We start from the raw sequence: 14,207 nt of genomic DNA, 5'->3' as shown, positions 1-14,207 counted from the left end.
GAGCTTCTAGCAAGAGCCATCTCGAATGCCCGGGGTGTTGCACAGTGGTTTGACTCGCCAAATAGATGTTAGAATGTAAACCTTGCTAAAACAGTTTTTTTAATTCGACTCACATAAAATATTTTAAGGAATAATTGGAAAGCAAACGATATTTTCCTGAACTTCCAACTTCTGTTTCCATGAAAAAAATTAGAACAAAATTCCAAAAAATGAAATCTGAGTAGGTATATGGTTCCCAAGCAATAGAAAACGATTCCATAACTCAAATAATTATGTATTTTATATACTAAAGTCATAAATAGCCATCGATCCAACAATTTTTAGATAAGAAAAACATCTTAAGTCTTGTGAGATGCTTAAGTTAAATTAGTTTTTTTTTTTTAATATTTCGAACCACTGTGTTCTGTAGGAGACCACGTGGTCTCTGTTCGGCAGACTGCAATGCAAATGCTGTTCGCACGCATACCAATGTACACACAAAAAAAAAGCATAGTAAAATTACTAAATCCGTGGTTTAAACGGACAACAGGCGACCATATTTTTGAGTCAAATATGTTTTGTTGTTTATAATACCTTACGCATAGCTATTTTACCATGTGCTCAATTTGGCTGCGCATAGTAAATTCGACTGCGTTTTAGTAAAATTGTCAATGAAATGATGCATTGTTTTACTTCGTCCCTAGTAAAATTAATATGTTTCATGATGAAACTAGTATGTGTTATGATAAAGATTAGGAGGAGCGAGGAGCTTGATTTAAATAGTAAAATTACTATGTATGTTTGTTTGTTTATGTGCATGCATGCATTATGACATTATTTGAAACATGAAAATACACACTTCCGACACACGTCGGTCAATGTTAGTGTGTTCTCCCGATGCTCTGGAATGATTTTCAAAGTTATGTAACTATAAAGCAGCTCAAAAATAGTTTTTTTTACAAACGGGTTTGATGATTAATGATCCTGAATTAGTGTAAACAACAAGAATGTTTACCATAGTAAAATTATCATACACACTTATGTTTTTGAGTCAAATATGTTTTGTTCTCAAAAGTACGATGTGCGTAGTATTTTGTTGATATGAATTGGTGCCACAATGTCAAAATTACTATGCGGACGGTAGTTGTGATAGAAATTATGATGAAATTATCATGACCATAGTATTTTCGACAACAAACATTGAGAGTTATCGAAAATTACCAGGTACATAGTAATTTCAATATTGTTTCATGCGCACTTTCACAAAATCGATGTTAAACTTTTCGTGGTTGAAAATACTATAGCGCTAAAATGGTAAAATTATCATGACAGCGTCTTTGGGATGACCACTCAATTTTTTTCCGTGTACCTTCGATTCATGGTTCCCAAATAGCGATTTTTGCATTTAAAATGCTTGGATATGACTTTTAGTTAGTCGAATCACTTATGTTCTCCAACTTATTTCGAAGCTTAAGTTGATAGCAACGGTCTTATCATACAACCCAATTAGTATGAAAACATTTGTGCGTAGTTTGAAATGAAGTTTTAGGAAAAACATCAGCACAAAAATACCGCTTTAATGAACATGTATTTTTTCCAGCTTCCAACACTGGTGGTGTATTTCAATTGAAGTTGCATGCCAAGAAAAGGAACAAAATTAGTTTTAAATGTTTATTCAAAACCTTAATAAATATTCACTCCTTAGTCTTTCTAGTATTTTTTGATTTTTTGCCGAGTTTAACTGTAAGCATGAGTATTTATTGCAAATTTTTCAAATGAATGTCCGCGTTTGAAAGCGCATGTGAATTTAACAGTTGCACTAGAAAGGTGAGTTCATCTGATTTTCATACGGTGATTTCCAACATAATTTCCTCGGATGCAGATCGAAAAAAAAACAACTTCTTTATTAAAGTACAAACAATCAAAAAATTCGGTATGCACAAATTTGAAACAAATTATTCTCTTCGCAATGAAAATATATTCAAAATTTTTTAAGCTCAATTTGGACCTGAAAAACATGAAAAGACATGTTGGCATGCCAAGAAAAGGACCATGCCAAAATAGGGCTCACTTACCCTACATGAGTAATTTTGAACTTTTAGGTTTGTATGGGAAAATTGAATATTTTGTATTGAAAATTCAACATGATTTTTGTTTCTTCTGTGAAACCGAGCCAGCTGATGGTTTTTGTGCCAATTTATTAATTCCTTCAAGGAAATTTTCCGCTGAACAACTTTGTCGAATATCATAACTTCGTATCTTTTCAGACAAAAAAGTTATTAGCTCTTTAACAGGTGTATGTCTTTTGGCATTGATAAACAAGAAATTCAATAGACACCACTGCTGGGTGCCTACACACAAAAAAAAAAGCATAATAGAATTACTAAATCCGTGGTTTAAATGAACAACAGGCAACCATATATTTGAGTCAAATATGTTTTGTTGTTTATAATACCTTACGCATAGCAATTTTACTATGTGTTCAATTTGGCTGCGCGTAGTAAATTCGACTGCGTTTTAGTAAAATTGTCAATGAAATGATGCATTGTTCTACTTCATCCCTAGTAAAATTAATATGTTCCATGATGAAACTAGTATGTGTTATGATAAAAATTAGGAGGCGCGAGGAGCTTGATTTAAATAGTAAAATTACTATGTATGTTTGTTTGTTTATTTGCATGCATGTATTATGACATTATTTGAAACATTAAAATTCACACTTCCGACAAACGTCGGTCAATGTTAGTGTGTTCTCCCGATGCTCTGGAAAGATTTTCAAAGTTATGAAACTTTAAAGCAGCTGAAAATTAGTTTTTTTACTCACGGGTTTGATGATTAATGATCCTGAATTAGTGTAAACAACAAGAATGTTTTGCATGGTAAAATTATCATACGCACTGATGTTTTTGAGTCAATAATGTTTTGTTCTCAAAAGTACCATGTGCGTAGTATTTTGTTGATATGAATTGATGCCACAATGTCTAAATTACTATGCGGACGCTAGTTGTAATAGAAATTATGATGAAATTATCATGATCATAGTATTTTCGACAACAAACATTGAGAGTTATCGAAAATTACTAGGTACATAGTAATTTCAATATTGTTTCATGCGCACTTTTACAAAATCGATGTTAAACTTTTCATGGTTGAAAATACTATAGCGCTGAAATGGTATAATTATCATGACAGCGTCTTTGGGATAACCACTCAATTTTTTTCCGTGTAGCGAAGTATTGAAAGACCACTTTTCATGCCATACTTCGTGGGGAACAAGCAGTGGTGTCAATTGAATTCATGGTTTACCAATGCCAAAAGACATACACCTGTTAAAGAGCTAATAACTTTTTTGTCTAAAAATATACGAAGTTATGATATTCGACAAAGTTGTTCAGCGGAAAATTTCCTTGAAGGAATTTATAAATTGGCACAAAAACCATCAGCTGGCTCGGTTTCACAGAAGAAACAAAAATGATGTTGATTTTTCAGTACAAAATATTAAATTTTCTTACTCATATAAACGTTGCTTATGAGTTTTTGACCAAAACGAAGCTTTTAAGACCCCAGGGTTTGAGAAATTCAAAAATGACCCCAAATCGACTCAGTCTAATGGAACAATCGCGTTTCTTCAGGAAAGGCAGCAGACGTTTATTCATACACTGCTGCTTTTCAAGCCACAGGTACAGATGGTTTTCCAAACCAGATATTTCTTCGCGAACTTTGAGAGTTTCATGTGCTTGAAAATATCTGTTACCTTTCCCCTTCCTTTTGCCGTATAAAACTCCTGTCCCGGAAGCTGCTTGTAGTCGGCTTTGCCGTAGGTTTCGTCGTCCATTACCACGCAGTCAAACTTCGTTAGCATCGTCGTGTACAGCCTCCGGGATCGCGCTTTGGCTATCGTATTTTGTTTATCATCGCGATTTGGAGTCACTACCTTCTTGTAAGTCGATAGTCCGGCTCGTTTTTTGGCTCGATGCACGGTTGTAGACGATACACCCAGCTTATTTGCGGCATCTCGGAGAGAGAGGTAGGGTTTCGCTTGAAACTACCGGCAACTCTCTTTGTCGTCTTAGCGGCTTCCGGTTTTCGATTTCCCCCCGATCCAGACTTCCTGACTGTCGACAAACGTTCCCCAAACACTTTAATTGCATTTGTAACGGTTGATTTGGCAACTTTTAGCGATTTAGTAGCCCAGATTTTCGCAATGCGCGAGCAAAATTTTGATACGCTGCTCTTCTTCCTTGGACGGCATTTTGACAACTGAACAGTGATGCCACATTTTTATCGGTATTTTGCAACCCAAAAAAATCTTTTATCGGTATGGAAATCCAAAAAATCGGTATGAAAATCGGTATTTGAGGCGGATATTCAAAAATGCTTACATTTTCAACTTCCTAACCTTTTTTTTTTCTTTAACTGGAAGCTTGTAATAAAAGCAAGTTTAAGAACTCTAGGAATGTTCATTTTTAGTTTTAAACTAACTGACTAAGTGTGTTTTAGCATATATTATTCCATTTTTTCCGTAACTTGGTTCTAGGTACATAAAAAAAGACGGTTTTGAAATTTTAACAGAACTTTATGTTTGTTACGACTTACACATTTTTTTTTTATTTTAACCTATCTGCTTTTGCTGACGAAAAGCAAAAATCACAAATGTAAAGCAGCAGAGATTCCGAATTTAGTATTTCTTTCCAGTACTCATAATTTAATCTAAATTTAGTTTAAAAGTTACCTTTGGCCAAGAAAAAATAAGGGCATGGCGAGCACCTTCAGGTTACACGTGGCAAAGATACCGTCACTTCAAGATAAAGAAGTGGGCTTTGCCGCGAACATTAATTCTTCTATACGGACTTTCGATGTTCGCAACGCCACCTTAAGAGTTGGGGCAACAAGATTCATGCATCTAGCCATGGTAACCAATGTGTGTCTTGGTAAAATAAATATGCTTTAAAAGTATATCTGTTGGAAGTGAGTACTTCAGAGCCATCTATAATGCTTTAAATGGTGAAAATATATTTTGGTTGACCTTTTGGACGAATTATTAATCATATATTGCCATTCGGAAAAAAATTGATTTGAATTGGAATTAAACCGAAACTCTGCTTTTCTAATTTTACTCTGTTCGAGAAGAAAATCATCTATTGAATGCTCAATTGGGAATCTTTTTGTTCATAAAAACAAGTATGTTGAAATTGATACCAACAGTGCGAATACGAACAACGGTTGCTTTGATAATTTTGTATGTTATTTGACGTTGAAGTTGTTGAATACTCAAACCATTGACTCCCATGGAGGGTGTACAAGCTATTTTAGTCGCCTGTTATGATACCCCTTCTCAGAAGAGAGCAGCACTGAGAATATAGTATAGAGTATAGAAAGAATTTTCGATAAGTTACATGGGTCTGACGTGGTTTAGGCATTGAATTAAGTAAAAACTAGATACTTTAATTGTGTTACCACAGGAGGCATCGACTTATGCTACCGTGGATACCAAATCAACAAGTGAAAATTGGTCATACTTCGTCGACCCACGTGCTATCAACACGTTACTGAACTGTTCTCTCCAAAGTAATAAATAAGTAATTAGTTATCTACAAATCCAAGTATTGTCTCAATTAATAAAGAAATACTTCAAATTGATGTTTAGCTATTTGATAAATTCGAACCAGGTCAACCTAAAGGATATTTTAATTTAGTAAGCACTTACAAATCCAATGGTTTTTTTGACGTTCGAGGTAAATATGGGCCCAAGTTGATGTTCTTCGTTTGGTTGATGGTTTTTCTGCCAAACTGGCCATTTCAGCTTTCAAAGCTTTTAATATTTTTTAATTTAATATGAGTTCTAGCGATTAAAAAAAGAAATGATTGCAGAAAGTTGAGAGAGTTGTTGCTTAAATTTTTTTTCAGCCAATGGAAAACTAATTTTGTTTTTAGAAAAATCACGCAATAGTCATATGAAAACTCAAGTAGTATATACGCGAAAATAAATGAGAAACGTGTTCTACAAGAAGGTGTTCCTCCAAAAAAGATTTTAAAACACATATTTTTTCTAAAACTGAAAATACCCTTTTGTCTGGCGTGGCCTGGAGATCTCTGCATACATGTGATATCATTTATTTGGCTAACAAAATGGAGAAGGATTGAAGATTATAGCGATGATATGACAAACCGTGTATCTGATTGCACATCAAATCTTGACATACCACATCTGGCGACAAGTTGAACAAGGATTATATTCAAACGGTGTATATTTTCCCATGAAGATTTAGCATCTCAGGAGACAAGAGCATTGTCATTTGAGATTGATCTTTAGAAACTTCTACCACTTCTACTGGCAGTTGCAGAAGGTCAAATATCAGCTTTGAGCTAAGTCCATTGGCTTTGAGGTTGAGCACCATAATAGTGCATCATTTAACAGAACATAGGAACAAAACAGCGTGAACAACTTAACGAATTCTAGACTCGAATGAACACAACATAAGTGTTAAAAAAGTCAGAAATAAAATTAATAATAATAATAACTGAACGAATCATGAGAGTCAGCAGTGGAGATCTTTGCAGGATACTTTCAAAGTTGTACAGATCAAATTACGCCACGACAGCTACCGCACTTTGTCTCCTTTCTACAGGACCTTTACGAGGTCAGCTTGAATTAAGTGGGAATGTGGAAGTGAAATGAAGTTTGAGTTAAAATCTTAAAAATCGGTATGAAATCGGTATGTTTTGCCAAAAATCGGTAATCGGTATATACCGATTCTTGGTCAAAATTTTGCTCAAAAATCGGTATAAATACCGGAAAATCGGTATGTGTGGCATCGCTGCAACTGAAGAGTGAATTCCAAAATCCAAATAGGAGCCACTGTGTGTGTGGGTGTGTGTGTAGAATACACCTTCAAAATGAGGGGTGTTCAGGTTTTTTAAATGCAAAATTGAAAGAAATACGTCAAGTTGATATTGACCAAAATTAGACCGCATCACCCTTTAGTCGTTTGGGGCCGTTCACATACCACGTGGACAACTTAGGGGGGGGGGGGGGGAAGGGGGTATGGAAATGTCCACGCTTGTCCACGGAAAGGGGGGTAGGGGTTTGGGTCATGTCCACGTGGACATACTTACTTTCAAAATATTTTCTAAAGGTGAATAAATATTAAGATGTTTAAATCAAAATCTTAAAATGGCATACCTTTCCACGATAAATAGCTACTTGAAAGCAAGTAATAAATAAGATAATTGAGAAATTTAAAAATTTTAAATTCTTTTATAACAGGAAATTCTTATTCGGTTTTACATAATCAGCCATTTCTATAACAAAAAGGCAAAAAGTAGTGTTTTCTAACTGTCAAATTATAGGTATTTAAACTAAAAACTTTTTCAAATGTGTCCACGTGGACATCTGGGGAGGGGGATAGGGATAAGCCAAATGTCCACGCTTGTCCACGGAGGGGGAGGAGGGGGTCAAAAAACTCATTTTTCTGTCCACGTGGTATCTGAACGGCCCCTTTTAAAATCTTTATGTCATTCGCGACTTATATCAACGATGCAGTTGGCAGACAGTCATTGAAAAACTTATTCGGTACAACTGTGATCGATGTTTGCTCTTGGGCTGGTCACAATTACTGATATGCTTAAAACACAGCAATTGCGATTTTCGTAAGTTTTCACTTCACACTTCAGTTTATTCCGGATTCCGGAATTTCATTTTTGAACCATTCCTAATCGATTCCATCATGTTACACATGCTAGTTGTGTCGCGTTTTTGGGTTATTGAAAAATAAGATTTTTTCACGTTCATTTTCACTAGGACTGTAAGCTGGGCTTAATTAGGCAAATGTTTTCAAATAATGCCATTTCTTAATTCGTACTAATCCAACTGGCCTGCTGTGTTTAGGAATGTGTTGATCAAAAGTCGATCACGCTTCCTATACAAAGTAGTCTGTTGTACGGCAAAGGCGTACCAGCACGCTCTCATGCTTTCCAATACAAAAATGCCCTAGACTTACAATTTTCACCACCTATCCAAAACTTTATTCTACGAAGCTCATCTGATGCTTGCCTATCCGCCTGTTCTTCATTCCTTTACAAATTCTTCTACCTAGCATTTCATCTCACCGTACGTGTCAATGAACATACTTAAATTAATTCGTACTTAGTAAAATCTATCAGAGCATTTGTTAGTTTCTTTTCTATATAACCTAGAGTCTCTGTTCTTGCCATGTTTAGGAATCGGAAGGCAAGTCCATTGAGCTTACATTCTTGATTTTAACTTTGCTAAAGCGCAATTTTTGCAAAGATTTATTTTCGATTACTTTTTTTTTATTTTGAGGAGAGAATTTAACACACGCTGTACAAAAGCTGGCATAATATCGCTCGATCAAATTAGCCGCATCCTTTTGCGACGTTTAAATAGTACATTCATGGGTTGCTTAGACGAATGTTTCGTGGGTATTGTAAAAAAAAAGATCGTTTTTAGTTGCAGGGCTAAACCCAAGGTTGTTATGAGGGAGACTTTCTTGGAAGTTGGGCCAAATTTCTGCAATTCTGCGAAGGATCAAATTATTATTATTATTAACATTAAAGACATTTTACCATTAATATGGCTTTCGTGTCTCAATAAGGTTTAAGTTTACATTTCATAGCTTATCTATAAGTTTACATATTTTGATAAATGTTATAACATTATCTTCTCTATCTGACCTATTCAAAAGGAGCAAAGGATCAAATCTTTTTCTAGTTTCGCTCCAGATAGTGATGATTCTAAATAAAATTTTGTGATTCGATTGCAGATCGATGTGAACATAATATATTATAATATAACATAAAATAATATAGACTATATCATTCACTGCAGATCGGAAAAATCCAACCATTGGGCTTGGGCCTAAAAAAGAATAAAGCTTGCCCTTCACTCTTACACAGATTTTCATAAGAATGACAACTAATCGGAGTGAAATTCGAGTGAAGGCTATTGCTTTCTCTGTTTAACACATGAGAAACCGTATATCGGGATTGCGAGCGCGCCTATCGCCAATGGATCGATGGATGAAGCTATTTTACAGAGAGATGTCACCACCAGCGTTTAGAGCTGTCAAACCTCATGTCAAAGAAAACGTCGGCAACATTTCATATGGGCGAAACCAGCAGTTGGCTCTAATCGAGAAAAACGTATTTGAGATTTCCGAACATTTTAGAAATACCTATTAAAAAAATCAAGCACTATTTCTTTAAAAACTTGTGCTAATTATTCGATTATTATTCGTTGAATATAAAAACAGTGCATTTTTCAGTAAGTTTTTGACATTTGAAAGTTTTGCTCAATCTTGTTTTTTTATTTCAGTTGTATCTTGAGGATTTCCTCATATGATCGATCGATTTTGCAAATGCATACTTCATTTGTTCCTACTCGAAAAACGAATAATATGCCATTTTACCGTAAGGTGATGTAAGATAAAAACAAAGATTGCTCATCTTATGTGTTTATGTTATAAATTATTAATTTGGAATAATAGAATCTTAGTGCTTATAATCTAATTAACTAGCCCTTTATGACCATAATGACTAAAATTTTCATTTCAAGATTCTTATATTTTGTTAACTGTATACATAGTTACAATACGACCAACCCAAAAATCTGACTTTTTATTGTACCGCCATCTGTTAGCAGCAATCAGTTTGTTTGAAAATGCGACAGATGGCATTCCTTTTTCCCTCTATCGGTAGAATAATTCAGATGGCTCTTAAATTAATCCATTAATAAAATTGTATATTGCTCACGTTCACCTGATCCAAGATAAAGGCCCTAACCCTTAATCTTAATTTCCAATGTGTTTAATAGTTCTTAATCCGTATCTTTTTGTGCAATTTTGTTTATTCAATATATACCTATGGTATTGAAGCAATGAGTGCTGAATAAACACGTATTTCGAAGATTTCAAATAAATATCCAGCCAGAGGAAACTGCCAACTTTTACAGGTTCTCTGGCACCCTTGCATAAAATTGCATGAAAGTTTGAATGGCCCCTGCGTTGCGTTTTTAGTGTTGGTGCGTTATTTGACACGAACAATAGTTGGTTCTACCAAAAAAAATTCAAATTTTTTAAGTAAAAAGTTTACGCGTTTACTCAACTAAAGCGTTTGAAATGGCTAATCTGGAGAAATTGTGCCGTTTGTGTCTTCTTCCGCACGAAGATTTGGAATCGCTGCATCAGTTCATCAACGAAAAAGAGTCTCTCTTGGAAATAGCCTATAGTTGCACTCAAATCCGATTGACCTCAGTCCCGGGACTTCCATGTCAAATTTGCCCGTTCTGCAAAATGCAGCTTCTAGCATTTTCCCAATTTCGAAAACGCTGTACCCAAGCGGAAAACCAGCTACGATCAGAGTTTCCAGACTTGTGCAGGGAAGCCAAGCTAACTTCCTCCATGGCACTTCTTAGCTGTCACAACATTTCAAACAAGGACAGCTCATACATACCCTGTCAGCAACTTCCAGTCAAGGAAGAAATGTCGACCATATCTGGATGGGAAAGTCAAGAGAGTCTAGAATTTGGTACCGATTCATTCATGCAAGAGGTTTTGGGAACTTCGGTTCAGGATTTTCATGTAGAAGAAATCAGCACTACCGTCACCCGTCAGTCTACCCCGATGAATATGGAAGAAACGGTTGTCGCCGAGGCCACTACTTCCAGTGTAAGAGAATTCACCAGAAAACGAAGCTTTGTACAAACAACAAGCTCGCAAGAAGTAACTGATGACGATTTTCTTGAGATCAAAACTCGAATCAAAATTAAACGCAAGGGTCCAGTTGCTCCTGACCAGCCACATGAGAAAAGAATGGCATTACACTGTGATGAATACGTGGGTCTTGAACGTGTTCTTAAAATGACAACCAAGAGAAACTAATTCAAACTGCAATGTACTCTTTTTTTTATTTTTCTTCAATACTTTATCTTGTTTTTGTATGGTAATTAACATTTTAGTACCTTAAAACTTTAGACGTTGAACTAACCATGTTCCCTTTTTGTTTCTCTTGCAGTGAGCCAAGTATTAGTAGTAGTAATCGTGCCTGCAAGCGTACGATTTCTACTTCCTCGTCGTCCTCCTCCTCTTCGTCGGTGGGCTTCGACTCCTACTGTGTCTCGTTGGCTGTAGGACCCTTGTGGTGGTCCTGATGTCCCAACAATCAGAACCGATCACGATAGGGCGTCTCCCTTGAAAGGTAATTGCGTAATGCGTAATGGACGATTATTGTTCCACAACTAATCTGATCCTTTCTTCATTGCAGAATACAATCGCAAGACATCTATCGATTCGACCACCACCGCTTCGTCTGAGTATACCGATTTAGATTTGACAGAGTCGACCGTCGATTTCATGAACCAGCATGAGGCCGCCGTCATCCAAGAGGTGCTGACCCAACCGTCACCAACCCAGATCACTCTGAAGTTGTACGTTACGGCCCAGAAGCACAGCACCTGGGAAACGGTAAGTTGTTTCAATAAGTTGCTTTCACGGATAAGCCTATGTTAAACGAACGAAACCTAAAAACTGCAGAATTATTTTAATTGAATTAGATCTCTTTGGGCTCACACCTTTCATTCCATATTACCAATTCTTGTGGTTTTTAACTGTTATGCATTTTGAACAGTTTTTTCGCATTTCGTGGGGTTAGAAATCAATTATTAAAATCAAATGAGTTTGATGTATACATAGAATTGTTACTTTATTATTAGTGTATTTTCAGGTACTTATTCATTTTGGTTTCTCGCAAGAAGTCAGATATTTGTTTTAACTGAACAATGTTATTATTTTAGGTATTTTTACTAATGTCACTTTTTTAACTTTTTTATCGTAGATCTTCAACCCCTTGGATAACATGCTGTACGTGAATTTGCCATCGACTATGTCCCACGAGGCCTCGAAACACTCGTTCATCTCACTGCTGGAATTTGCCGAGGAAAAGCTCGAATGCGACGGCGTTGTTCTGTGCATTCGCAAAGATCGCCTCGATCGCCCGAACTTGGTGCGCACGTTTTCCTTCGTAGGTTTCCAACCTATCAGCAGCACCAATTCGCCGCTCACGCCGCCCCACATCGAGGAGCAGCAGAAGAACGAGTTCCTCTTTATGATCTACAACATTGAAGAGTAAAGGTCACAACATTCAACTCAGACCAAGACGAGTGGGTGTGGGTTGATCAAAATTAAGTCCATTCAGTGGTTATCTTTCTTCGTATCGCACCACGTGCCTAATCACTAACATCTGCACGCTATCATCTTCTGGTGAGACTTGACGAGATGAAAACCCCTAAATGGTAAGAACCCTCTGAGTTGCCGAGCTTCGATTAGTGGCAGATCGTCGCATCCCAAATCGGTGCGCTCGTTGGGTCCGTTTTGATCAGCACGCATAACGCTATCCAACTATTTGATACAATAATATTAACCAAATAACATCCAAGCATATAAAGTTAAAAGAAAGGGAGAAAGAAAAACATCTCTCTTTCCGATTGAAATTACAATACCAGCATTAAATTCAAACAGTATAATCTATAGCAGATATGCATGTAATCTTAAATTATCTTCAAGGTCGGATACTTGCGATATGTAATTGTTTTAAGTGAAATGCTTCTATCATTAAATACCAAAAAAAAAAAAAAATTAAAAAACATAAAAAATACAAAAAAAAACTAAAAACAGAAAAAACCTTTTTATAAAAAATTTAATGTTTTTTACAAAAAGTCCCAAAAAAAGTACAAATTATTGACATTTATCAAAGTAAAGAACAACATCCTAAAGATAATTTGCTATCAATGCAAACTTAAATGGAAAACCTTACCGAAACAGTTGCGACAGAGAAGAACACAATAATATCATATGCAACGTTCCAAATCAAGTAAATGAGTTTCCTTCGCAAGTGAGCGAGTTCTTACTTTTCTTCTAAAATCAAGAGAATGGCAGGAAAAAACATTATCAGGAGAGCTAAGAGGCAAGACTTGTTTTTCTCGAAGGAGATCAATTTGTTCGACAAGGAAACTTTCATCCAAACAAAACAAAATTTGAACTATTGTTTAGCTTAGATTCAACTTGAGAAAATAAAGTGAAGGCGTATAATATACCCTGCACATACATATATCTTATTGTACTTACATTTTTTTTACATACTACAGACAAACACTTTTATGCGATTATATCAGCTAACTGAAGAGAGAAAAATAAAACAAGTGGAAGAGACACAACCCTTTTTTTAACTCACCATCAGTAATTAAATCTAAAAACAAGCAAGAATGGTATTGTAATATCGAACGCAACGTTTAGTACTTCAACTCATACTGATGCTCCCAAGAAGAAGCAACTACCGTGCCAATCTTGTCAGCGCGGTTGAAAGTTATACAGAAACAAATACAAGCAAAATAAAAAAGCAAGAAATAAAAAAAAGTTTATAACACTGAGAGAACTAAACATTAAGTTATGATGAACAAGCAGCCGAATGAAAAGAAAGTTGGCAAATCAACTAAAAAAGAACAAACGTGAAAAACATCTTTTGGTTTAGGGATTGAAAGTAAAAATAACGTTTTAACTTTATATGGGAAAACTGGGTTATGTAGAAAGAACATATTTTTATCTCTAAGAACAAAAGCGATTTTATTATAATTATTATAATCTTTGAATTTTTATCCTTTGTTACTACTATATCAATATTCAGACAACAAATTCAAACTATATCGGTTGACGGTTATATCTACAAATATGTTTTATCCTATTACATTTACTTGAAATTTACATTTTTAAAACATAATTAGCATAAGATAAAACTGCAGTCAATACTTCTACCCTTAACCGTATTTCATTTTTTTTTCTAATTTACTATTTTATTCCTATGATATCATTTTGAACAGTGTTTATATCAATATCCATAGAAAGAATTTAATGGTGAAAAAATAATAAATCTTTCTAGGTTTCGAAGATATGGGATTCGATACAGAAACCAGTTTGCTTCCATCCGAAATATCCAACTTATATTTTTTTACATTCGATGCGCAACTTCGTGCAGAGACATCTGAAAACAAAAAAAAACGAGAAATTCGCTATAAATTGGGATGTTTCATTGAAAGCAGATGCCTTTTTAGCAAAACTCATCAGTTGTATATTATTTGTGCCTTTTAGCAGAATTATACCAGATAGTTAACCACATTTTCTCGCGATATTGAAGAGTTACCTACTTATCTTTTTTTTTTG

At 35.3% G+C, this 14,207-nt stretch overlaps 1 protein-coding gene across 1 annotated transcript; it reads left to right on the top strand.

The window, feature by feature from the left end:
* The first annotated feature begins 10,115 nt into the window (after nt 1-10,115).
* Nucleotides 10,116-13,943, top strand: LOC129742221 (ornithine decarboxylase antizyme). Its single transcript, XM_055734093.1, is given in 5 exon segments — nt 10,116-10,711; nt 11,011-11,143; nt 11,145-11,193; nt 11,260-11,459; nt 11,830-13,943. Coding segments are annotated over 5 exon segments (1,272 nt in total). The 3' UTR covers nt 12,124-13,943.
* Nucleotides 13,944-14,207: the final 264 nt, after the last annotated feature.

The sequence above is a fragment of the Uranotaenia lowii genome, chromosome 2 (assembly GCF_029784155.1).
Source record: "Uranotaenia lowii strain MFRU-FL chromosome 2, ASM2978415v1, whole genome shotgun sequence".
NCBI classification, from domain to species: Eukaryota; Metazoa; Arthropoda; class Insecta; order Diptera; family Culicidae; genus Uranotaenia; species Uranotaenia lowii.
This window is presented reverse-complemented; position numbering and strand designations above follow the sequence as displayed.